Source organism: Mercenaria mercenaria, chromosome 17 (assembly GCF_021730395.1).
Source record: "Mercenaria mercenaria strain notata chromosome 17, MADL_Memer_1, whole genome shotgun sequence".
Classification (NCBI taxonomy): Eukaryota; Metazoa; Mollusca; class Bivalvia; order Venerida; family Veneridae; genus Mercenaria; species Mercenaria mercenaria.
The window spans coordinates 16,995,109-17,022,662 of NC_069377.1; the positions used below are offsets into that span (position 1 = coordinate 16,995,109).

Consider the following 27,554-nt stretch of genomic DNA (forward strand, 5'->3'; position numbering starts at 1 on the left):
TAGGTCAGGTTCGAAACTGGGTCACGTGCGGTCAAAAACTAGGTCAGTAGGTTAAGAATAGAAAAACCTTGTGACGTCTCTAGAGGCCATATTTCTCAATGGATCTTCATGAAAATTGGTGAGAGTGTTCAGCTTGATGATATCTAGGTCAAGTTCGTAACTGGGTCATGTGCGGTCAAAAACTAGGTCAGTAGGTCGAAAAATAGAAAAAACTTTTGACCTCTCTAGAGGCCATATTTTTCATGAGATCTTTCGTGAAAATAGGTGAGAATGTTCATCTTGATGATATCTAGGTCAAGTTCAAAAGTGGGTCATGTGCCTTCAAAAACTAGGTCATCAGGTCAAATAATAGAAAAACCTTGTGACCTCTCTAGAGGTCATATTTTTCAATGGATCTTCATGAAAATTGGTCAGAATTTTTTATCTTGATGATATCTAGGTCACATGTGCTCAAAAACTAGGTCACTATGTCAAATAATAGAAATAACGACGTCATACTCAGTTCAACACTGGGTCATGTGGGGATAGGTGAGCGATTCAGGACCATCATGGTCCTCTTGTTATTCTTTTTGTGTGCTCATTAGAACATAAAAGTATATTTTCCCCTCTTTGATTTATATATTAGAAAATTATCCAAGAGTGACTGTTTTACTTTTGAAAGCTGTATATGATACATATATGTATAAGCGTATATCGAGGGCTCAGTGCAAAACTATTCTAACTACCGTATTTTCCCGTATTAACGCCCTCGGGGGCGTTACATTTTCCAAAGAGGGGGCGTTTATTTGAGGTAAAAAAATAAAAAATGAAAATTTTTACGAAACTTAAAAACATCGTTCAAACTAGCTGTAAAGTGTTTCTGTGTTGTTTAATCCCCCCAAAACGTAATTATTTGGCATCCAATTTAATGCAGTGTGTCTTTTATGCATTTAAATACGGTACCTCGTGTATTCCATGTCTGGCTTTTTGACACGCTCGCGACACTACACATTACGTCATGACCCAAACAGCTGTGTACTCCATAACATTTTCCTTAGTACATGCGGGTAGCTAATTGCGCAATACACAATGTCAATGGTTTGACACGCTGCTGTGCCTGCTTTTAAATTAAAAGTTCTTAAAACTGCCGAAGAAAAGGGTATATCGTAAACACATTGCTGCAAGTTTGTTTAAAGTCGGCAGGAAGCGTGTGCGCGAGTGGTGTAAAAACAAATCAAAAATGTATTTACCGTTTAATTTTCTGTTACGTACCGTACTTAGTACAAATGTTTTGGACTTACGGTACATGGACTGTTTAAAAGTGTGTTTAATTTTTAATACATTGGACTTTAGTACTGTAAATTACTTATTATGTGGACTTATAACAATGAGGTAGGTGATTTTTTCCCGTTCTTGTTGACTTTTTTCCCCCTCCAAAATGGGTGGGGGGCGTTAATTAGAGGGGGGGCCTTAATTCGGGAAAATACGGTATATATTTTGGCGAAATTGAGATTTTTATATTTTTCACAATGTTTGTACATAATACATATTGTGTAAAAAAGTTTGGTTATATCTTAAGGTTTAGCAGTATATCACAAAACAACAGATTTTTTTAACGAATGAACAGCATCTTGACACACAACTTAACTGTCCAATACATGTTTTACTGTTCTGTTCCACAGAGTTGGATACTTAAAATATTCTTAATGAGTTGTCCCCCTTTAAATAAGAATGCCATTTGTAAAGAAAAAATGTAAACAATTGTCAAAAACGATGTTTTACCTAGTTATGTAAAGTTTAAACACTCGCACGATGTTGCGAATGCATCAAAACGAAGACGTGAAGCAGCTTTTAAAAAATGGTGAGTTTTTAAAGGCGCTGAACTGTCCAGAAGTGTGGCCCCTTCATGCAGTCCCTTTCCAGAATTCAATACATATATCAGTAAATTGACAATGGTTTTGTAGAATAATATAAATGTTTTATACGCTGTTAAATTTTCAAGTAAAACAATGCTTTCTTTCAATGATTTGATGACGTTCGAACTTTTTTCTCTGAAACATGGATCTATACCTTAACTATTTCCTTTGATTTTAATAAAAATAGAAAATATTCTATCTCAAAATGGTTAAATTTGTATTGCAAAACTATTCCAAGTTGAGTTAGACTAGTTTTGCACTGTAACTTGCAAAAGTCTGTAGTAAGAAATTCATTGCGCAACACTATTCTATTTCATTTTGCACTGAAAAAAAAAGGTTTATGACATAACAACATTCTTACAAACCAATCAAATTATGTCTAAAGATAACCTTTTACATTAATTTTATTAATCTGAGTATAAAACTGTTTAAAAAATGTATGAAAATAAATAAATACGTAAAAAATTTCTATTTTTTCAAAGTAATATTTTTTATCAAAAAGAAACTGGAACAGTGTTCAAATCATATTGAATGCATAATTTATTTGGTACTCAAATACTGTATGTAGTATATTCTAACATGATTTGTATTTTGTCCCATATAGAAGAAATTTAGAGTGCTAAATCGTTCTTTAGATCACACAAGACGGCCAGACTATTTTGTGGTAGTTATATCATGACCATTAAAATGTAGTACCACACTGTAAATAGGGCAAAAAAAACCCCACTAAATTAGCATGTTAGAAGCAAAATGATAAATCCTTTGCTGTGTGAGTCTTTGATTGGAGCACAGTTAGTCATTCAGATGCGTGTAATTAGATCACCCGCTCTCATTACTGAATGTCATTCCTTACACTCAGATAATCTCCTCTGCAACAGGCTCATGTCAAGATTTTTAGCTCGAGTTTTCGAAGAAAAAAAGTTGGGCTATTGTCGTAACCTGATAGTCAGCGTCTGCATTGGTTAAGTTTTTCGTGCGAGTCAATTTCTTACAGACTATCGAAGGTATTCACTTGAAACTTTGAATTGTTATTCACTATCCCAAGGGGAGACCATAGTGACATAACACATCACCCTGTACCCTGTATATCTGGAGTGATCTGCCCTTGTTTCTACTTAGTACATACAAATTTGCACTAATTTCTCAAACACTATCAAAGGTATCCCCTTGAAACTTTGAATGGTTGTTTATTAACTCTTTATCCCCTAACTTGACCCTTACCCCACGCTGGGGGGGGGGGGCTTTGCTATGCCCCTCCCCACCCCCAAAAAATTATTTTTTTAACACAATCATATACAAAATATAATGGCATTCTCTTATACTAGTGACTTGACACCCCCATATACTTATGATCCAGCCCTGAGAAAAGTCGAGCATACATCCCGCTAGGTGGTGCTCTTGTTGACATAACTTTTAAAAGACACTTTTTGCAAGTTGCAGTTTGAATGTTCCATTATGACCAGGATTCGTACTAGTGTCCATTTGATCTCCCATAATAGACTGATAGAAGTAATCTATGCTATACTATATTTACACAAGCAAAAGGTATCTTGCAAGGTTGCACTACATTTAGAAAATCTCAGGATAGCTATTTTTAAGTCCTTTTGCTAGATTCAATTATTGAAAACAGTTTTTCAGATGAAGAACAATAATTTCTGTTTCTTTGAATTAAGGGGAGCACTTCTAGTCACCAAGGTGTATTTTTATACTTGTACACTCAATTAAGAATAATATTATTGCTTTTAAACTTTCAATATATAACAATCATGGCCTTCATGTGTAGGCAAGGGTATAATTCTAACTTGCATTTTAACAAAATTATGCCTCTTTCTTGATTTTGCATTCATTATTTATTTCATAAATGGGATATTAATTGGATTGAAACTTCACACAATCGTGTCTTCTTTATGTTCTAAAAGTAGTTCAACAAACATTGCATTGAAACTTCACATCTTTAAATGGTAACAGAGCCAGGTCCCATAACTCTTGATTTGAATTTGAACAAAATTAAGCATTTTGATAGATTATTGCTTAGATTTCACTGTCAAAGAATGGAGCTCACTGGATTATAGAATAATGTGACTGTAAAAATTACTGACACAGCCTTTTCAATTTTCAAAAGATGCTTCAGTTTCCAAGAGGTATTATATATTGGGATAAATTTCATTTACTTTGAGGACATTATCAAACTTTTTCTTGTAAAAATAATTTTTCATCAACAAAATATAATCATTATAGTATGTGAAGATATATTATACATATAAATAGCAAGTGAAAAGACACAGTATAGCTCTAAGTCTTGCTTGTTGTGTATTTTCAAATTGTATTACTGTAATTTGACAAGTCTTAACCTCAACAGGTCGCTTTAATTGTTTATCTACAGTAGTGCATAAAATTAGTTTTTATGGATCCATGTAAATTTCTTATTAAACTCAAATAATAACTTTACACACTAAAAGATGAGGAGTAAAATAAATTGTATTAAAACATCATCTCTGTCTCTGAAGCAGCCAAAACATTTTATGTAAACACAAAATTCTGCTTCACAAAAATTAATTTTATGATTTCTGGCACTTTTGAGAAAATAACTAGAAGTTATAGACTCAAAAGGAGTCTTACTTTTACTTAAGAAATAATATATCTCATCCAGTGATTTGTTGTTGAATAAATCATTGTTTGGAGTTCAGATGAGAAGGAAATATATCACGAGGATGCAGCCCGAATGATATAATAATACGCATCTGAACGACAAACAATGATTTATTCAAGAGCAAATCACTAAATGAGATATATTATTTCAATTCTAACATGGTACCAAGGATTTTAAAGTACATCCTTGATGACATTCATTAAATACTTGCCCATTTTCAATTCGTTTATTTTCCAGTGCGCCGCTATGCCGTTTGACGCCATGACGTAATAACTGTGACGTCAGAACAGTGATTTGTTGTTTAATAATTCACTGTTTTCTGCCTTCTTTGTTTAATAGAAAAATGAATCGAATCGTGTTAGAATTTATAATAATACACTGGTGTATTTAACTATTTTTACACAAACTGAAATAGGACAAGAAGCAATCTGTCATGTTAATATAATTATGTCTCCCCCAGGAGATATATTGTTTTTGCCCTGTCCATCCGTCCGTACGTCACACTTCATTTCTGAGCAATAACTGGAGAACCATTTGACCTAGAACCTTCAAACTTCATAGGGTTGTAGGGTTGCTGGAGTAGACGACCCCTATTGTTTTTGGGGTCACTCCGTCAAAGGTCAAGGTCACAGGGGCTTGAACATTGAAAACCATTTCCGATCAATAACTAGAGAACCACTTGACCCTGAATGTTGAATCTTCATAGGATGATTGGTCATGAAGAGTAGATGACCCCTATTGATTTTGGGGTCAATCCGTCAAAGGTCAAGGTCATAGGGGCCTGAACATTGAAAACCATTTCCGATCAATAACTAGAGAACCACTTGACCCAGAATGTTGATACTTCATAGGATGATTTTACATGCAAAGTAGATGACCCCTATCGATTTTGGGGTCACTCCATTAAAGGTCAAGGTCACAGGGGCCTGAACATTGAAAACCATTTCCGGTCAATAACTTGAGAACCACTTGACCCAGAATGTTGAAACTTAATAGGATGATTTGTTATGCAGAGTAGATGACCCCTAACGATTTTGGGGTCACTCTGTGAAAGGTCAAGGTCACAGGGGCCCAAACATTGAAATCCATTTCCGGTCAGTAACTTGAGAACCACTTGACCCAGAATGATGAAACTTCATAGGATGATTGGTCATGCAGAGTAGATGACCACTAACGATTTTATGGTGACTTTGTTAAAGGTCAAGGCCACAGGGGCCTGAACATGGAAAACCATTTCCAGTCAATAACTTGAGAACCTCTCGACCCAGAATGTTGAAACTTCATAGGATGATTGTTCATGCAGAGTAAATGACCCCATATTGTTTCTGGGGTCACTCCGTTAAAGGTCAAGGTCACAGGGGCCTGAACATTGAAAACCATTTCCGATCAATAACTTGAGAACCACTTGACCCAGAATGTTGAAACTTCATAGGATGATTGAACATGCAGAGTAGATGACCCCTATTGATTTTGGGGTCAGTCTATTGAAGGTCAAGGTCACAGTGACCTGTTCATGTAAAATCATTTTTTGGAAATAACTTGAGAACCACTTGACCTGCAATGTTGAAACTTAATAGGATGATTGGACATGCAGAGTAGATGACCCCTATTTATTTTGACGTTACTTGATCAAAGGTCAAGGTCACAGGAGCCTGAACAGTGACTTGAGAACCACTAGGCCAAGAGTGTTGAAATTTAGCAGGATGACTGGACATGCCAAGTTGATGATCCCTATTGCAGCCAACCATCAGTGTCTCTTTGACTTTCGCTCCTGACCCCTATTGACTTCTTGCCTATAGGACTTTGCATTGGGGGAGACATGCGCTTTTTTACAAAAGCATTTTCTAGTTTTGATAGTGTTTATTGCCTGAACAGTTTGGATTTTTAAAGACAGAGATATTGTACATATGAGGATACTACTCCTGCAGGGTATTTTAAAAGAAGCAATTATTTTTGTGTTTATATTATTGTTTGATTGAGATAACGGTCCTCATGCATCATAATGAAATCAAAAAGGGTGTCAATGATTTAAGTGCATGTTGAAATGTTGTAGAAAAAGAGTTTCATTATCGAAACGTTTCAATGAAGAAAAGTCGTAATTATCAAACATGTTTCAGTTACCGTGTGGGATTTATACTCCTGCATGATAATTAAAATGACAACGTCTTAATATAATTGTTTATCTGAACAGTTATGGTCCTCATGCATTGTGGAACTCAAAATAATTGTCAATGATACAAGTTACAAAAAGGTTTACTGTACTGAAGCATTTTAATGAAGAAAAATCATAGTATCGAACATGCAATCATTTGAATTATTGCGAAGGATTTGTAAGTGCATATTGCAATAACATACAAAAAAGATTTTCTGTATTGAAATGTAAGAAAACATTTAGAATAAAAATGCATTTCATCATTTGAAATATTGTGCAGGATTTATAGGGATCGTTCTATTGTTACAGGTATAGGTTTTCAACCCTAATTACAGTTTATGTAAAAATCTGGTACCCCAGGAACAAGAAAGATCCTCATGTACAAAATCTCTTTATCTTTAAAGGGGCATACCCTACTTTTAGCAGATTATATTATGCAAACTTATATTATGGACTAGATAGACGTAAAATAGGAAATAATTACACTTTTAAAGAAGAACATTATTATATTGAAATATTCTGTTTGGGGCAACATATTACATATATTAATGAACTGCGTCCATTTATAATAAATCGCTTCCACCCAAAAAGTGTACAACAACAACGTGATACCAACAAAACATGAGTTGTACATGCTATTGCAGGAATTTTTTAAGGCTGATTTTGGGGCCAAATATGGGCCCCATCCCAATTGCAAAAATTTGCTTATTTTCCCAATTCTTAGGTTTTAATTTCCCAAAGTTTTAGTAACCGTTGAGTGTCTGAGAGTTTCTCACTGAAGAAATACCAGAAAATTTAGCAGACACTTTCAAAAAAAAAAACAAGAGCACCGCCTTGCGGGTGCTGACGCTCATCTGATTTTTTTTGTGTAATAGAAATATTGTCCTACCCATGATTTTCTAAGTCTAAAAAGGGCCATCATTCTTGCAAAAAGCAGGATAGAGTTATGTTTCTTGATGTTCAGTGTCCACTTACGATGGTGAAAAACTGTTGCAAGTTTTAAAGCAATAGCTTTGATAGTTTATGAGAAAAATTGACTTAAACATAATACTCAACCAAGAAAATGATATTCTAAGTCCAAAAGGGGCAATAATTCTTGCAAAAAGCAGAATGGAGTTATGTTGCTTGCTGTACAGGGTCAGCTTATGATGGTCAACAAGTGTTGCAAGTTTCAAAGCAATAGCTTTGATAGTTTAAGAGAAAAAGTTGACCTAAACATAAAACTTAACCAAGAAATCTGATATTTTCTAAGTCCAAAAGGGGCCATAAATCTTGCAAAAAGCAAGATGGAGTTATGTTTCTTGCTATACAGGGTCAGCTTATGATGGTGAACAAGTATTCCAAGTTTCAAAGCAATAGCTTTGATAGTTTAGGAGAAAAGCTGACCTAAACATAAAACTTAACCAGGCAACGCCGACAACCGCTCAAGTGATGACAATAACTCATCAATTTTTTTTCAAAAAATCAGATGAGCTAAAAAAAATAAATAAAACAAAAGACTTGTAATACGACATCCAGAAATAAAAGTTGTATGACGATAAAACTTATTTTTGAATTTCCCAACCTTCAGGTTTTACGCACCATTTTTTCCCAGCTGAATGGGCCCCGGGCCCCAGTTTTGAAACAATAAAAAAATCCCTGTATTGTTGGAATGTTTAGTGGAAATTTTCAGAGTTGTTTTTTGTATTCATGATTAAATACAGGTGCCTATTAAATCAACACCATAAAAAAACAAAATTGTGTGGTTTTCGCAGCAAATTCGAGTGCTGTTGTGGCTCCATAAATTCATATTATTATGTGTTGTGTTTGTTTTGTACAATGCTAGATGATGTTGGATTTTCTTTTACTTATTCCTTTTAAGTCAAAGCTTCATTTAATCATGGTTTCTGAAAATAATTAAGTGCACTCAGTTGTAGGGTATGCCCCTTTAAATAAAGCAGTTTCTGGTCATATTGTGTAAGTTGTTGTCTACTAAACTTAACAAATGACATTTGTTAGACATTATCTTTGTTAATTTGATCTAAGTATGAAAATCTGACTGAAAAGGAACATCAAAATTAAGCTATATGTTAACTTGGAATAGTTTTGCACTGTGACATCAAATGTATTTTGCTGAGAATATCAGTGCAAAAGTAGTTCAACTTGAGTTAGAATAGTTTTGCACAAACAATTGTGACAAATAAAGTCTATTTTCAGCGCAAAACTATTCCAAGTCAAATTCTGCCTCATAAATCACTTTAAAGCACAAGAATATATAAAACAGCAACATATATGTTTATATTGAATCATTATGTATTTTGATTCCAAAACTAAATTCAAAATATTAAATAAAGAATAAAAGAAAAAGTTTTTTCCTTCTCCTGAAAAGAAGTGCAAAATGTAGTTGGTATAGTTTTGCGCTGAGCCCTCGATATGATATGATAAAATCATGTAAAATCAACTCCGAGCTAAAATGCAAAATGAAATTGTCCTTACTGAAGTGTAGATAAAAAGTATTACTTTTATCTATTTAAACTTCATAGGCTAACTGATCGCCTTCATTTTATCATGGTATTACAATGCCTTGAGTGTAATACATTCATATAGACCTGTAAATTACCACTTAAAACACCGGTTTCACACAAAACTAAACGGAAACAGAACATTTGATTAGTTCATAGATGGTAGGTCTGTAGGAATATGTAATATAAATTCGTTGAGAAAGTATTTAGAAATATTTCCATCTTCGTGGCACATCAAATAAAATGACGCTTGCCATGAAATTTTCTCTTTCTTTATAGGTCCAGTACAACGTTAAATTTTCTTACAGAACATTATTTTTTTGAACTGGACCTTAGATTTAAATGTAAAAGTGTTCCATTTATCATAGATGAGACGTTCATACTTTTAAGTTTACTGCAAGGCACAATGTTCAGAATAAATTATTTCGAAGATACTGAAAATATAGAAGAAAGGTAATAAAGAATATGCGTCACAAATTTGTAAAATGAACCAAATACTTTAAAGATATTTAATAGAAATCGAGCTAATAAAATCAACAAAAATGTTGCGTTTTTAGCTCACCTGTCACAAAGTGACAAGGTGAGCTTTTGTGATCGCGCAGCGTCCGTTGTCCGTCTGTCCGTTCGTGCGTAAACTTTTGCTTGTGACCACTCTGGAGGTCACATTTTTCATGGGATTTTTATGAAAATTGGTCAGAATGTTCACCTTGATGATATCTAGGTCAAGTTCGAAACTGGAGCATGTGCGGTCAAAAACTAGGTCAGCAGGTCAAATAATAGAAAAACCTTGTGACCTCTCTAAAGGCCATATTTTTCATGGGATCTGTATGAAAGTTGGTATGAATGTTGATCTTGATGATATCTAGGTCAAGGTTGAAACTGGGTTACGTGCGGTCAAAAACTAGGTCACTAGGTCTAAAAATAGAAAAACCTTGTGACCTCTCTAGAGGCCATACTTGTGAATGGATCTTCATAAAAATTGGTCAGAATGTTCACCTTGATGATATCTAGGTCAAGTTTGAAAGTGGGTCACGTGTCTTCAAAAGTAGGTCAGTAGGTCAAATAATAAAAAAACCTTGTGACCTCTCTAGAGGCCATATTTTTCATGAGAGCTTCATGAAATTCGGACAGAATGTTCATTTTGATGATATCTAGTTAAAATTCGAAACTGGGTCATGTGCAATCCAAAACTAGGTCAGTAGGTCTAAAAATAGAAAAACCTTGTGACCTCTCTAGAGCATAGGGATCCGTCACGTGCTATGATAGAGGGGAAAAAAGTTTGATAGAGGGGATTTTTTTTTTGTTTAAAATGTTTCTTAGATGAAAATTCAAGAACTTATATGTGAAAAAAAAAAATCATCCATAAATAACATAAATATAAACAAGGGGTGGAACATGGCCAATTTGGATCTTGTCAACTACCTTCTTGTACCCCATTCTATCGCGCCACATATTTGTAATATCCGACTCATAACCACTGCATTACATGAGCAAAGGCTCACTCTAACTGAAAATGTATACTTTTCCCACCTTAAAATGTTCAACAAAGCTGTAATTTATAATTTTATATATGCCGACACAGCCGTGTTTTCATCTTGGACACACAGTCGTAAAATATAAACACGATCATGTCCAGGTGTAAAATGCAATAAATAGCCGTAGAACATGGTGAAACAAGTTATGGTTCTTAAGAATGATAATAAATACACTAACTGCAAACATTTACACACCTCGGAAAGCTCTATCGGTGAAGAATTCGTGTATTTTTATCATTTCTAACAAACATTTCTTCTTTTCCGTCCATGACACTAGAAATGTCACATGATCATTTTTTGTATCAGTCATCCAATCAGAACACAGATTTCATGAACTGTGTTTGACGATTGTCACGTGATATCAACATGCCGAGAAATGATAGAAAATAGAACGAGAAAGACAAAATACACGAATTCTTGTCGATAGAGCTTTCCGAGGTGTGTAAATGTTTGCAGTTAGTGTATTTATTATCATTCTTAAGAACCATAACTTGTTTCACCACGTTCTACGGCTATTTATTGCATTTTACACCTGGACATGATCGTGTTTATATTTTACGACTGTGTGTCCAAGATGAAAACACGGCTGTGTCGGCATATATAAAATTATAAATTACGGCTTTGTTGAACATTTTAAGGTGGGAAAAGTATACATTTTCAGTTAGAGTGAGCCTTTGCTCATGTAATTCAGTGGTTATGAGTCGGATATTACAAATATGTGGCGCGATAGATGGGGTACAAGAAGGTAGTTGACAAGATCGAAATTGGCCATGTTCCACCCCTTGTTTATATTTATGTTATTTATGGATGATTTTTTTTTTTCACAAATAAGTTCTTGAATTTTCATCTAAGAAAAATTTTAAACAAAAAAAAAATCCCCTCTATCATAATTTTTTCCCCTCTATCATAGCACGTGACAGATCCCTATGCTCTAGAGGCCTTTTTTTTCATGGGATCTTTATGAAAATTGGTCTGAATGTTCACCTTGATGATATCTAGTCAAGTTTGAAACTGGGTAACGTGCGATGAAAAACTAGGTCAGTAGGTCAAATAATAGAAAAACCTTGTGACCTCTGTAGAGGCCATATTTTTCATGGGATCTGCATGAAAATTGGTCTGAATGTTCATCTTGATGATATCTAGGTCAAGTTTGAAACTGGGTTACGTGCTTCAAAAACTAGGTCAGTAGGTCAAATAATAGAAAAACCTTGTGACCTCTGTAGAGGCCATATTTTTCATGGGATCTGCATGAAAATTGGTCAGAATGTTCAACTTGATGATATCTAGATTAAGTTTGAAACTGGGTCACTTGCGGTCCAAAACTAGGTCATTAGGTCAAATAATAGAAAAACCTTGTGACCTCTCTAGAGGTCATATTTTTCATGGGATCTGCATGAAAATTTGTCAGAATGTTCATCTTGATGATATCTAGGTCAAGTTCAAAACTGGGTCACGTGTGGTCAAAAACTAGGTTACTAGGTCAAATAATAGAAAAACATTGTGACCTCTGTAGAGGCCATATTTTTCATGGGATCTGCATGAAAATTGGTCAGAATGTTCACCTTGATGATATCTAGGTCAAGTTCAAAACTGGGTCACATGCCTTAAAAAACTAGGTCAGTAGGTCAAATAATAGAAAAACCTTGTGACCACTGTAGAGGCCATATTTTTCATGGGATCTGTATGAAAGTTGGTCTGAATGTTCATCTTGATGATATCTAGGTCAAGTTTGAAACCGGGTCAACTGCGGTCAAAAACTAGGCCACTAGGTCTAAACATAGGTAAACCTTTTGTGAGAATGTTCACCTTGATGATATCTAAGTCAAGTTCAAAACTGGGTCACGTGCGGTCAAAAAGTAGGTCAGTAGGTCTAAAAATAGAAAAACCTTGTGACCTCTCTGGAGGCCATATTTTTCATGAGATCTTCATGAAAATTGGTGAGAATGTTCACCTTGATGATATCTAGGTCAAGTACAAAACTGGGTCACATGCCTTCAAAAACTAGGTCATTATGTCAAAAAATAGAAATACCTTGTGACCTCTCTAGAGGCCATATTTTTCAATGGATCTTCATGAAAATTGGTCAGAATAAACGACGTCATACTCAGTTCATGTGGGGACAGGTGAGCGATTCAGGACCATCATGGTCCTCTTGTTTTGTTTGTTTTGGGTTTAACGCCGTTTTTCAACAGTATTTCAGTAATGTAATGGCGGGCAGTTAACCTAACCAGTGTTCCTTGATTCTGTACCAGTACAAACCTGTGCAACTTCCCCACGTGAATCAGAGGTGGAGGACTAATGATTTCAGACACAATGTCGTTTATCAGATAGTCACGGAGAACATACGCCCAGCCCGAGGATCGAACTCACGATCCCGCGATCCATAGACCGACGCTCTACCTACTGAGCGAAGCGGGCGGGTCGTTGCGTTTTTATGTACAGCAAAGTGAAATTATATGATGTTAACGTTATGCAATCTAATATTTGCAGCTTTACTGTAAACGATGTAATTTTTTCACAGAATGATGGTTCATGAAAGTTTTATACTAACAAGATAAGTCAGATATCTTTTGAAAGTCCATACAATGCACTTTTAGCCATCTATAAAGATGAATGCCAACTTTCAATGATAACTCGCATAAAATGGGGAAACTCACTTTTAAAATAGACTTTTTGACGTATCATTTTCAGTACGTAATTTTTTTAAATATACCGTAGTCGTTTAATACTTGTTAATGACTATTGCTTTAAACATGTACAAAATTGTTAATGTATGCATTTTATGATAGTATAAGTTTCGGTATTTTTTCCGATAAATTATTCCCTTACAGAAGCAAGCCTCTGTGGCGTACATGCTGCGTATTTGCTGTGTATATGCCGCAAACACAGTAGTACGCCAGAGGAGTACATTTTACATACACCGCATGCTGCGTACATGCCGCGTACTATTTCGACGAGTACACAGCATGTACGCAGGAGGTCACTAGTACACTTCAAGTACGCAGCACAGACTCTGAAAATTTAAGGAGTACACTGCATGTACGCAGGAGGGACTTGTACAAGAAAATAGTACACTGCATGTACACCGCAGATACTTTGAAATTTGTGCAGTACACTTCATATACGCGGAAAAGACTTGTACAATTTCTTTTGGCATTTATACTTTGTCTTTTTTTATAAGTTAAAGTCTGAAGTAAACTTCATATACGCGGGAGGGACTTGTTAATTTTCTTTTGGTGTTTATACTTTGAATTTTTTTAGGTAAAAGTCTGAAGTACACTTCATGCAGGAAGGATTTGTACATTTTTTTTTTTTCTTGGAAGCAAGAACTTGATTTCCGAGTAACTTTTATCTTCATAGCATAGAGTAGTTCAGATAACTGGTATTCTGAACAATGAAAATTTGCCAAACTATTTGCAATGTTCATTTGTGAAGCTTACATCTTGGTGATTTCTGAGCTGCACCTTGCATGCAGTGTAAAAATATATTCTTTTTCATTTTGAATTAATCCTGGAGCTTTCTAACTTGGATAATTGAAAAGCCTTATTTGAACTTTGTTGCATTACATTTTGTAATACATGAAATAATTACCAAGATAATGCCTCAACAGCGCCCGAATGAGAAGAATTAATAGCTCTCACTGTTATTTGAATACTCTTAAGCAAAACACCATTCTATCATGTTTTATAAAGGCTTTAATGCTCATTATGTTAACTCATTAAGGCCTCACCAAATTAAAAAGTTGTTCATCGGATTTGCCGCTCGTATATTTTCATAACGTTTTTGGCTAATTGCGCTCGCCCCATTGGAAAAAATCAATCCAAAATTTTTTGGTGCGCTACTTTTTACGGACGTAAAAGTGTATAAATGCTTATATAATTCCAGTCCTAGATTGTTCTCAGATGGATTTTAATCAAAATAAATACATACTACGCACACATTGTCTATAATAAATCACAACACTTATATTTAGTTGCATTAAAGTTGTTTCCCCTTGATGCAGTTACGCCATTTTCTTCAAATGTTTACCAAATTACATGGTACAAAAATTGATTTATTTCATTGAAAAGTGGATGAAGAAAAGCATACTAATTTATTTGATAACATCAATCTACATTATTTTGGTAAGGGTAAATACTTATTGATGCATGTCACATCTTTTTTCTGGTTTTTTTCTGTCCAAATGATCAGCATTTCCATACGAAAGTTGGTGGGGTAAGGAATTTACATTATCACAGCAGTTTCGCCACAGGAGTACACAGCATGTATGCAGCAGGAGTACACAGCATGTACGCCGCAGGACTCTGGCCAGGAGTACACCACATGTACGCCGCAGGAGTACACAGCATGTACGCCGCAGTAGTACACAGCATGTACGCCGCAAGAGTACACAGCATGTACGCCGCAGGGGTAGTACACCGCAGGCTCATTTGCATGTGAAAAGTGTATGTGCCGCGTACATGCTGTGTACTATTTCCCGCATACTAAATTCCTCCAGCGTACATCCTGTGTACTATGTAGTCCACAGCATGTACGCAGCAAGTAGTACGCGGCAGAGCTCATTTGCATGTCAAAAGTGTACTACAAACGTACTATCGGTGTATGTGCGGTGTATATCCTGCGTACTATTTAAAGCCCTTGATTTTAGTACACATCATGTACGCATCATATACGCTGTATGTACACAGCAAGAGTACGCAGCAGGCCTTTTTCTTCTGTAAGGGTTACCATATAATTGAATAAATACGTACCAGGATGACAAGTGTAATGCTTATAGGAAAAGCCGTCAAGGTTTTGTTAAAGCGAGTAGATACGGAAATGACGTAAAAAAAAACGCATCGAATGATGCGTGGCAAATTCATTGTCGTCTGCTGGTTATTTTGTCCAGATATCTTTAAAATTGACTGATTTATCGTCAAAAAACCAGCTGTCCTACTAACATCTTGTTACGCGTAACGTTACATTTTCGTCATTTTTGTTAATGATAATTCGAATTTTTATGTATTTTACGATTATAAATTCTCTAAAAATTAAACGGGGATAAAAGTTATTTAAATCTTTTAATCATTGTAGTAAAAACATACATGGACATCAGTTACTCATAATTTAAATAGCTGCATACACATCAACATGTATCTCGAAATCGCCTAATGCGCCTGCGGGCGTTAATTTATGTTTCTTTCCCGGTGTAACGGTCAGTTTTTTCCCCGGTCAGGCATTATATGTTAGTGACACCATTTTATGTGTTGTCCGAGATGTTGCAGTTCTCGGGGTAAAATTCTGCTTTGCAAGAAGGTGATGATTTTTATTTCAGTAATCAATGGATTCACCTGTGACAGCAGCGATGCAACCTCATGCTCAAGTCTTGATGCTAAGAGTGAATGTGATGCTACAACAACCAAATGTAAATGTTCCGCTGGCAACACTGCTGAAAATGGTGTCTGTGTAGCAAGTAAGTAAGTTAAATTAAATAATTGTCCCCCACCTTTTTCGAAGAAAAAAGGGGGAAATAGAAATGGGCTGCATTGTTCCATCAGTCACACTTTGTGTCTGGTCCATAACTCTGACATCCATGAAGGGATTTTAAAATAACCTGGCACAACTGTTTTCCATAATGAGACAACATGTCATGCGCAAGACCCAGACCCCTAGCTCCAAGGTCACAGTGGTCGAAGATTAACAGAGTCTGTTTCTTGTCCTGTCCATGACTCTGCCATCTATAAGGGAATTTTGAAATTATTTGGCATAAGTGTTCCTTATAATGAGACAACATGTCATGTGTAAGACCCAGACCCCTAGCTTCAAGGTCAAGGTCAAACTTAAGAGGTCAATGGTTAACAGAGTCTGTATTGTGTCAGGTCAAGGTCACATGAAACATGGTCAGAATGTTTATCTTGATGATTCCTATGCCAAATTCAAAACTGGGTCATATTGGGTCAAAAACTAGATCATCCAGTCAAATCAAAGGAAAAGCTTAAAGGAAAAGCTTATTAACACTATTTCTCATAAAAACTTGGTCAGATTGTTGATGATTCCTAGGCCAAGGTTGAAACTTGGTCATGTGGGGTCAAAAACTAGGTCACCCGCTCGAATCAAAGAAAAAAGCTTGTTAATACTGTAGAGGCCACATTTATGAATGAATCAAGGTCAGAATGTTTATCTTGATAATTCGAAGGCGAAGTTTAACAGGAAAGCCATAAAGGTCATCATGACCCTCTTGTTTTTTTCTTGGTAGCTCTTTTTATACATGGGTGTATATTTAAATAATGTTTGTACATGGGTGTATATTTAAATAATGTGCCATAAATATTCTGATAATTCACTATAACAAGATATGTGCAAAGGTCACAGGTGCCACAGTTAACTTTGTTTTGTTGGTACAAGAAAATTACTTCCCTTTTATTTAATAAAAGTACAATGCATGTATTTTTGTATCAGTTTTCCAGAATTAATTGTATGGGAGGGTATGAAGGTACATTTTGAACAACCCCACCACCTGTAATTTTTCATTTTCCTCCAACCCCACTACCCATAATTACGAATTTTCCACTTGCCATCACCACCTATAATTATTAAATGTACAGAAATTCAAACATGGAGAAGTCTATTGTTATACCCCCACCAAACATGTTTGAGGGGGGTATATAGGAGTCAGTTTTGTCGCGTCCCGTCCCGTCGCGTCCCGAAATCTATTATCTCAGTTATTACCAAATGGATTTGATTCAAGCTTGAAATACATGTGAAACAAGGTGCATAACTCTTGACACCAAGTTTTCATGAATTATGTCCCCTTTTACTTAGAATTTAAGGTTAATTTTGTTGTATTTTCACTATATCTCAGTTATTACTAAATGGATTTGATTCAAACTTAAAATAGATGTTCCACCTCATCACCCACATCATGTGACACAAGGTGCATAACTCTGACACCAATTTTTCATGAATTATGCCCCTTTTTACTTAGAATTTAAGGTTAATTTTGATGTATTTTCACTATATCTCAGTTACTACTGAATGGATTTGATTCAGACTTAAAATAGATGTTCCACCTCATCACCCACATCATGTGCCCACATCATGTGACACAAGTTGCATAACTCTGACACCAAGTTTTCATGAATTATTTCCCCTTTTACTTAGAATTTAAGGTTAATTTTGTTGTATTTTCACTATATCTCAGTTATTACTAAATGGATTTGATTCAAACTTAAAATAGTTGTTCCATCTCATCACCCAGATGATGTGACATAAGGTGCTTAACTCTGACCTAAATTTTTTATGAATTATGTCCCCTTTTACTTTAAATTTAAGGTTGATTTTGATGTATTTTCACTACATCTCAATTATTACAAAATGGATTTGATTCAAACTTAAAATAGATGTTCCACCTCATCACCCACATCATGTGACACAAGGTGCATAACTCTGACACCAATTTTTCATGAATTATGCCCCTTTTTACTTAGAATTTAAGGTTAATTTTGATGTATTTTCACTATATCTCAGTTACTACTGAATGGATTTGATTCAGACTTAAAATAGATGTTCCACCTCATCACCCACATCATGTGCCCACATCATGTGACACAAGGTGCATAACTCTGACACCAAGTTTTCATGAATTATGTCCCCTTTTACTTAGAATTTAAGGTTAATTTTGTTGTATTTTCACTATATCTCAGTTATTACTAAATGGATTTGATTCAAACTTAAAATAATTGTTCCATCTCATCACCCAGATGATGTGACATAAGGTGCTTAACTCTGACATAAATTTTTTATGAATTATGTCCCCTTTTACTTTAAATTTAAGGTTGATTTTGATGTATTTTCACTACATCTCAATTGTTACAAAATGGATTTGATTCAGACTTAAAATAGATGTTCCACCTCATCACCCACATCATGTGACACAAGGTGCATAATTCTGACACCAATTTTTCATGAATTATGCCCCTTTTTACTTAGAATTTAAGGTTAATTTTGATGTATTTTCACTATATCTCAGTTACTACTGAATGGATTTGATTCAGACTTAAAATAGATGTTCCACCTCATCACCCACATCATGTGACACAAGGTGCATAACTCTGACACTAATTTTTCTTGAATTGTGTCCCCTTTTACCTAGAATTTAAGGTTAATTTTGATGTATTTTCTAACTTTTTTATTATAAGTCCTGTGTAAAAAGTAAATACATTTTTCTGTGGTTACATGGGTCGGTAAGACACTTTTTTGTATTCACTTTTAGTGTATCTCTAATAGAGATTTAATATATTTACTAGTATTACTATACTAGTATTATACTAGTATTACTTATATTATATGTGGAAGCCCAGGATGAAGTACTCCAAAGTATTTTTAAGATTTCTTATGGTTGCCATTCTTCTGTGACAAGACCTTATGGTGGGGGTATGAGTCACTCCTGTGACAGTTCTAGTTATAACTGACAGCAGTAGTAATTACCATTTTCCTGAACAATGAAGAGTCATCGGGTAAACATTGTCAAAATGTTTCATTCTACTTGGAAAATTCACTGTTAGCATAGAACCTGATTTACTGTAAGCATTTCATTCAAGTCACCCTCAAAATATGTTTGTTTGCCCCTTTCGTCCTATGACCTATGGGGCGTATTATGTGAACACCTGTGGCGGGCAGCAGACGTCTAGAGAATGTCAGCTCTCTAAGTCAAACAGTTTTCATTCGATCTTCACCAAACTTGCTGACGATGTTTGTGGCATAATATCGTGGCCAAGTTGGATATCTACCCAAATCGCCCCAGTCAGTCTTGGATTATGGCCCTCGAATTACTTGAAAAACTTCAAATTTAGCCTTGTCCACTCTCATGTTTGCAAGTGGAACACATAAAGAATGAGTAGAGCCCCTGATGCCATATGGGCTAATTTTAAGAGCAGTCTACCATTGTGGACTACATTGAAGGCTTTGGGGAAATCCATAATGGCAACATCAAACTGGCTTTGCTGTATTGACTGAGCTAAATCATGAATAAAACCAGGGTTTTGCAAGACTGCCGGGCTTGAAAATCGTGCTGATTATCCTCCAGGATATTGAATTTGTCTAAATGATTTCATAAATTTGGCTGAAAAACGTCTTTAGAAGTGTTATTTAGATGTAGCAAGGATGTTACAGATGTGTTACATGGATTTTACTTATGTTAGTGAGTTTGAGAAGAGGCATCTATCTGTAGTTAAAATGCTACGCATGTTACACCCCATATCTTTAATTTGACTGAAAAACGTTTTTAGTAGTGTTACTTAGATGTAACAAGGATGTTACCTGGAAGTTACTTATGTTACATGTGTCTGAGAAGAGGCGTCAATTTGAAGTAAAAATGTGGCGCATGTTACACCCCATTTCTTACATTCAGATGAAAATTGTCTTTAGTATAGTTATATACAAGGATGTTACATAGATGTTACTAAAATACATTACATGAGTCTGAGAAGAGGTGTCTATTTGTAGTGAAAATGTTTCCCCACGAGGGCTTAGAGCGAAACTGGTCTGTCTGCTTCTATTTCTATATACAGATAGACCTGTTTCGCTCTAAGCCCTCGCCCATTTCTTAATTCAGCTGAAAAACATCTGCTGAAGTGTTTTGCAGTTGTAACAAGGATTTTACAGGAGTGTTACAGGGATGTTACTTATGTTACGAGAGTCTGAGAAGAGGTGTCTATTTGTAGTGAAAATGTTATGCATGTTGTACCCCATTTCATAAATTTGGCCGAGAAACATTTTTAGTAAATATATAGTTTTTATTTTATGCTAACTAATGAAATACTGTATTCTATCAGTTAAATATTTTCATATCTCATCACACACTGTGAAAATATGAAATCTGTATTTTCACACTGTGAGAGATATAGTTCCACCCTCTCATACATTGTGTATGAATTTTAAATTAATTGCTTAAAACAGGATGAAAAATTGTAGTGGCACTTTGTTCTTTATAGTATATTTCTCGATTCAAATTATTTTACTTAATGAGAATTTCATAACGTTATGCAGCAAAAAATAAAATAAAATGGAACTTTATGTTGTGTGCGTCTTTATAACATCACAACACGTCTGACGTCATGTCTGTTTACGCATGCCTGTTTCCGAGATAGGGCATAAAATTGGCCCAATATGGTGACATACTTCGCATTTGTTACAAGCATAACATAATGTTACATTACTCAACAGCGAATCAGTAAAAATACATATGCACAGTGCACTTACTTAAAATGTCATCTTCTTCTATTAGGGTTATTAATTTTAGACACGTGTAACAATAGAAGCATCCATGTAACATGTTATGCTTGTAACAAAATGCGAAGTAAGTCACAAAATTACACCAATTTTGTGTTCTATATTTGTGTTTCCTACGTTTATTTCAGACATGCTGGCAAAAGGGCTAGGTCCAAGGTTTGGTAGATTATGATCTGGATCATTTGTGAAAACAGAAGAAAATTGTCTGTTTGAAATTTCAGACTTGTCTTTGGTGCTAGATTTTAAAACCCAATAAGAATCATTTTGTAAACTTTTTATAAAACCCCAGAAACTTTTGGTTGTGCCATGTTTATGTTCTTCAGTACTACAAACAATGTTATTCATATGATCCCAGAAAGCATTTTCAGTTTTCTTTTGAATCAAAAATTTAATAACAAAGTGAAATTTTTACTTCTCTTTTAAGCATGTCGTGTTTCTTCTTCAATTTTTTAATTTCAAAATTCAGCCATGGAAGGTGCTGTGTAGCAGAAACAACCTTACTTGGTTTATGACTTGAAATTAGTTCTTCTAACTTATTCTTAACCCTTACCCTACTGAATTTCTCTTGTCCTTCTTTCAATTTGGACAGTACCATTATCTGTTAAAAGGGATGCATACTACATATTACATAATCTTCTAAGTGGGGGATACCTGGGTTTACAGTTTTTGATTGCCAGTTTATATCGCCAAGATTCAGGTCCCTGCCTATGATAGTTGTACTGTTTAGTTGATCTGTAATTTTTCATGTACAGGTTTAAGAACCGTATGTATTTTCAGTCCTCGGTGGTTACACTTGTGACAGCCATCACAAATCATGCACAGCTCTTGATGCTAAAAGTGAATGTGATACAACAACAAGCAATTGTAAATGTTCCTCAGGCTACACTGCAGTTAATGGTGTTTGTGGTACAGGTAAATATTCATGATTGCAAGATAATTTTCTGTTAAAAGTAAAAACACTTTAATTTGCAGGGTTGCCACTTACCTTGAAAAGTCAGAGAAAAATGTGTTTTTTTTTTTTCAAGGTCAGTGAATTGTCAGGGAAATCTTGATAATGGTCACTAAAAATAATATTTTAGAAAAGTCAGGAAAAATGAAATTCAGGGTCGATGTTTAAATTGTTTGGTGGCTATGGCAGTCTTCAAGCAGTATTTATAAGTATTTCCAAACACATTTTGGTGTAGTTGTGAGAGGTGTGTTTATAGCCAAGTCAGGTCAAGTCAGTTTTTGTCACTAATTATGTCTCCCACCACACAGTGGTTTGGGAGACATATTGATTTACTCCAGTCTGTCTGTCACAAAGCTTGTCCACACAGTTGAACATTTTTCATCCGATCTTCACCAAACTTCAACAAAATGTGTCTGCCAATAAGTGCTCGGCCAAGTTCGATAACTAGGCAAATCGGCCTAGGCACTTCAGAATTATGGCCCTTGAATTACCAAAAATGGATCCATTTGTCTAGGTCATCCAGAGAAACTAGTAATTTTTCATTGGGCACCACTGTAACAAAGCTTGTCCACACTCTTTAAGTCGAACATTTCTCATCGGATCTTCACCAAACTTGAACAAATGTGTTTGACCATCGATAACTAGCCAAATCCGCTAAGGCACTTTTGAATTATGGCCATTGCATTACTGATTGGATCCATTTGTCAAGACAATCCAGAGAAACTAGTCATTTTTCATTGTGCAGTACTGTCACAAAGCTTGTCCGCACTAAAGTCGAACATTTCTCATCGGATCTTCACCAAACTTGAACAAAATGTGTTTGACTATAAGACCTCGGCCAAGCTTGATAAATAGCCAAATCCGCTTTGGCACTTTTGAATTATGGCCCTTGAATTACTGATTGGATCCATTCGTCTAGACCATCCAGAGAAACTAGTCATTTTTCATTGGGCAGTTGTGGGAGACATGCGCTTTTCTCAAAAGCATCTCTAGTTAATATCATCATTATCATGTTCACACTCATATATTTTTGGTATTTGTTAATGAGAGTTTGTTACGTCTGAAACAAAATAAATATAAAAGGTTGGATTGGACCAGAGGTCGCGAAAGCCATCGGACATGTCCAGTACATTTTGATCCAGTCTGCCGTGATATATCAAGTTCACAAGACAGAGTGTACGATAAAAATTGCAGGTCAATATGATATGAAGAAAGTCCTCCACGATTTCGCTAAAGTTTGAACAAAAAAAAACTACCTTTCTTTCATTATTATTGTAACATGGAATCCCGAGAAATTATTGTCAAACTATATTTTAATAAGCCCTTGTTTGATTGGTCCTTAAAATAGATAGTGGAAACCCCTCATGATGTCATGAGTCATGACTATTCTAAGAACGCGCGTTACCAAAATTGGATGCTCTTTTCCAACTAATCGTGGATGGTACTGGATTTAAGTATGCGGAAACCAGACTGGAATTCCCGGAAATTCCGAGGTCATCTTTCTCTTTCTATGTCAGCATCATTGTGACTCCGTGCAAACAATAGACTTGTGGGGGGAAAAGACAGCGATGATATAGAAAATGAATATGAATAAAATCTGTAAAATGATCCTTTGGAAGCAAAGAATGTAACCAAGAAGAATAACAGCAGACTCAGTTTGATTGAGTCTGTTCATGAGAGGTAATGAATTGTGCGACACCTCTCACGCCCCCTAGCACCGGCTTAAGCGGGACTCTATTACACAAAATGTTGAATGGACTCCATGATTCCAAAGGACCAGAAAATATAATGACACTGAATCCAAGTACTGGGAGACTTTTTACAGTCTGAAAACTTAATGTCTGAAATCTGTTTCAATTAATATGTGGAAATAAACTTAAGGAATGTAATTTGTGTAATGCTGTCTATACAGACTATGTATAAATACTAATTTTAAAGATCAGATATCAAATTTATTAAAAAGAATTCGGTCTGGTAAAATATTGGCTCCTGTAAAAAAATCATGTTTACCAGACCGACTATCCTGTGAATTTTCAGGGTCTTTCGTGAACACGGACGGCTGTAGGGGAGGAGGTGGCCGAAAAAATATGGTGATGGTCAGTGAAAAGTATGGTCAGGGAAAAGTCAGGGAATTTCATTTTCTCAACTAAGTGGCAACCCTGATTTGTATTTACCAAACACAAATTAATATTTTACGTATGATTGTTTAGCTAAGTCACCTGAACTTTGTTCAAGGTGAGCTAGCAGTATATAGGTGGATGGTCCGTTGTCCTTTGTACTGAGTCATGTGTCAATTTTTTTACTTAAACATCTCCTCTGAATCTACTTGTTGTGATTACACCGAACTTGGTCAGTAGCGTTCTTGCATGAACTTGTATTAAATTTATTCAAATGGTTTACGTTGGCCCCTAAAATGGGATAAGAGATAAAAAATAGAAAAATCTTTGAAGAATTTCTCATGAACTGCTAGATGGATCTCCATCAAACTTAGTTTGTAACATCATCAAAACAGGCTCTCCAGCCATTCCTAGTTGTCCTAGTTTTTTAAAAGTGCTCCTAGTTTTTCTAAAATGCTCCTAGTATTCCTAGTTTTTCATTTGCAGCAATATGTCTGAAAGTTTCAATTTTGTGTTTTAAATGTGTTTTGAAGATTTTCTTGCAGAAAACAATGTAGAAATGTTCAGCTGACTTGCCTGTGTTACTGGCAATAGTGGTTTGGTGTCACGGATACATTTGGACTATGCTTAAGTGATGCCAAACAGAAACTGCAGAAGCAAATTTAGGTCCGGGCTGTAACTCTTCCATCCATAAAGGGATTTTGAAATTACTTTGCATAAACGTTCACCATAATGAAACAACTTGTCATGCGCAAGACCCACATCCCTAGCTCCAAGGTCAAGGTCACACATAGAGGACAAAGGTTACATGTCTGTTTCATGTTCGGTCCATAACTCTGCCATCCATGAAGGGATTTTGAAAGAACTTGGCATAAATGTTTACCATAATGAGACAACGTGTCATGCGCAAGACCTAGACCCCTAGCTCCAAGGTCAAGGTCACACAAGTCAAAGGTTAACAGGGTATGTTTTGTGTCCGGTCCATAACTCTGCCATTCATTAAGGCATTTTGAAATTACTTGACATAAATGTTCACCATATTGAGATGACGTGTCACGAGTAAGACCCCTAACACCAAGGTCAAAGTCACAGAGGTCAAAGGTTAACATTGTCTGTTTCTTGTCCGGTCCATAACTCTGCCATTGATGAAGGGATTTTGAAATTACTTGGCATAAATGTTCCCTATAATGAGATTAGGTGTCATGTGCAAGACCCTGACCCCTAGCTCCAAGGTCAAGGTCACACTTAGAAGTCAAAGGTGTTTCTTGTCTGGTCCATAACTCTGCGATTTATCAAGGGATTTGAAAATAATTTGACACAAATGTTAACCATATTTAGAAGATGTGTCACACTTATAACCGAGGCCTCTTACATCAAGGTCATGCTGTTTCAACTTGTGCATGTGTTATTTCCTGCCGAGAAACATGTAATGTGAATTAGGTATTAATGCATCGGACGCAAATCTAGCAATTAATTTATAATATTTAATAGTTCCAAAGTCGTAGTATTTTACTACATGTCAGTAAAAATAAAAGCTAGTGTATTTTAACATTGCATAGTGGGGCCGAAAAAATCAAATAACAACCGTATTATAGTGCATTTGGCAGGTGACGTTGCGTCAAACTTCTATTTTTAGTATCTACTTTTACTTCGACAAGCATGTCATAAACAAACCACGGGTACATTTCTAAATGAAATAGTCAGTTTTATTTCCACTCATACCTATGTTTATCGTTCATGGAGCCTCTATAAACTACACGAAAGCTGCAGGTTAGTACTGCCGCATGCATACAACTATGGATCAGATCAAACGGCTATGGTGTCTTTTTTAGCTCACCTGTCACGAAGTGACAAGGTGAGTTTTGTGATCGCGCAGCGTCCGTCGTCTGTGCGTAAACTTTTCCTTGTGACATCTCTAGAGGTCACAGTTTTCACAGGATCTTTATGAAAATGGGTCAGAATGTTCATCTTGGTAAATTCTAGGTCAAGTTCGAAACTGGGTCACGTGTGGCCAAAAAGTAGGTCAGTAGGTCTAAAAATAGAAAAACATTGTGACCTCTCTAGAGGCCATATATTTCACAAGACCTTCATGAAAATTGGTCAGAATGTTCTCCTTGATGATATCTAGGTCAAGTTTGAAAGTGGGTCACGGGCCATCAAAAACTAGGTCAGTAGGTCTAAAAATAGAAAAACTTTGTGACCACTCTAGAGGCCATATATTTCATAAGATCTTCATGAAAATTGGTCAGAACGTTCACCTTGATTATATCTAGGTCAAGTTTGAAACTGGGTTACGTGCCATCAAAATTCTAGGTCAGTAGGTCAAATAATAGAAAAACGTTGTGACCTCTCTAAAGGCCATATTTTTCATGGGATCTGTATGAAAGTTGGTCTGAATGTTCATCTTGATGATATCTAGGTTAAGTTTGAAACTGGGTCATGTGCCTTCAAAAACTAGGTCAGTAGGTCTAAAAATAGAAAAACCTTGTGACCTCTTTAGAGGCCATATTTTTCATGGGATCTTCATGAAAATTGGCCAGAATGTTCACCTTGATGATATCTAGGTCAAATTCGAAAGTGGGTCACATGCCATCAAAAACTAGGTCAGTAGGTCAAATAATAGAAAAACCTTGTAACCTCTCTAGAGGCCATATTTTTCATGGGATCTGTATGAAAGTTGGTCTGAATGTTCATCTTGATGATATCTAGGTCGAGTTTGAAAGTGGGTCACGTGCCTTCAAAAACTAGGCCAGTAGGTCAAACAATAGAAAAACCTTGTGACCTCTCTAAAGGCCATATTTTTCATGAAATCTGTATGAAAGTTGGTCTGAATGTTCATCTTGATGATATCTAGGTCAAGTTTGAAACAGGGTCATGTGCGATCAAAAACTAGGTCAGTAGGTCTAAAAATAGAAAAAACTTGTGACCTCTCTCTAGAAGCCATACTATTGAATGGATCTCCATAAAAATTGGTCAGAATGTTCATCTTGATGATATCTAGGTCAAGTTTGAAAGTGAGTCACGTGCCATCAAAAACTAGGTCAGTAGGTCAAATAATGAAAAAACGTTGTGACCTCTCTAGAGGCCATATTTTTCATGGGATCTGTATGAAAGTTGGTCTGAATGTTTATCTTGATGATATATAGGTCAGGTTTGAAACTGGGTCAACTGCGATCAAAAACTAGGTCAGTAGGTCTTGAAATAGAAAAACCTTGTGACCTCTCTAGAGGCCATACCCTTGAATGGATCTTCGTGAGAATTGGTCAGAATGTTCACCTTGATGATATCTAGGTCAATTTTGAAACTGGGTCACGTGCCTTAAAAAACTAGGTCAGTAGGTCAAATAATAAAAAAACCTTGTGACCTCTCTAGAGGCCATACTTTTCATGGGATCTGTATGAAAGTTGGTCTGAATGTTCATCTTGATGATATCTAGGTCTAGTTTGAAACTGGGTCACGTGCCTTAAAAAACTAGGTCAGTAGGTC

The 27,554-nt window shown here is 35.6% G+C and overlaps 1 protein-coding gene across 8 annotated transcripts in view; it reads left to right on the top strand.

Annotated features, from left to right (window-relative positions):
* LOC123536495 (fibropellin-1-like) overlaps positions 1-27,554 on the top strand; it is a 270,748-nt gene that overhangs the window by 226,824 nt on the left and 16,370 nt on the right. For all 8 annotated transcript variants that reach the window (XM_045319702.2, XM_053529202.1, XM_045319707.2 and 5 more), the window contains 2 exons: positions 16,048-16,185; positions 21,780-21,914. In XM_045319702.2, the coding sequence (XP_045175637.2) occupies positions 16,048-16,185; positions 21,780-21,914 (273 nt within the window). The remainder of the gene's footprint in view (positions 1-16,047; positions 16,186-21,779; positions 21,915-27,554) is intronic.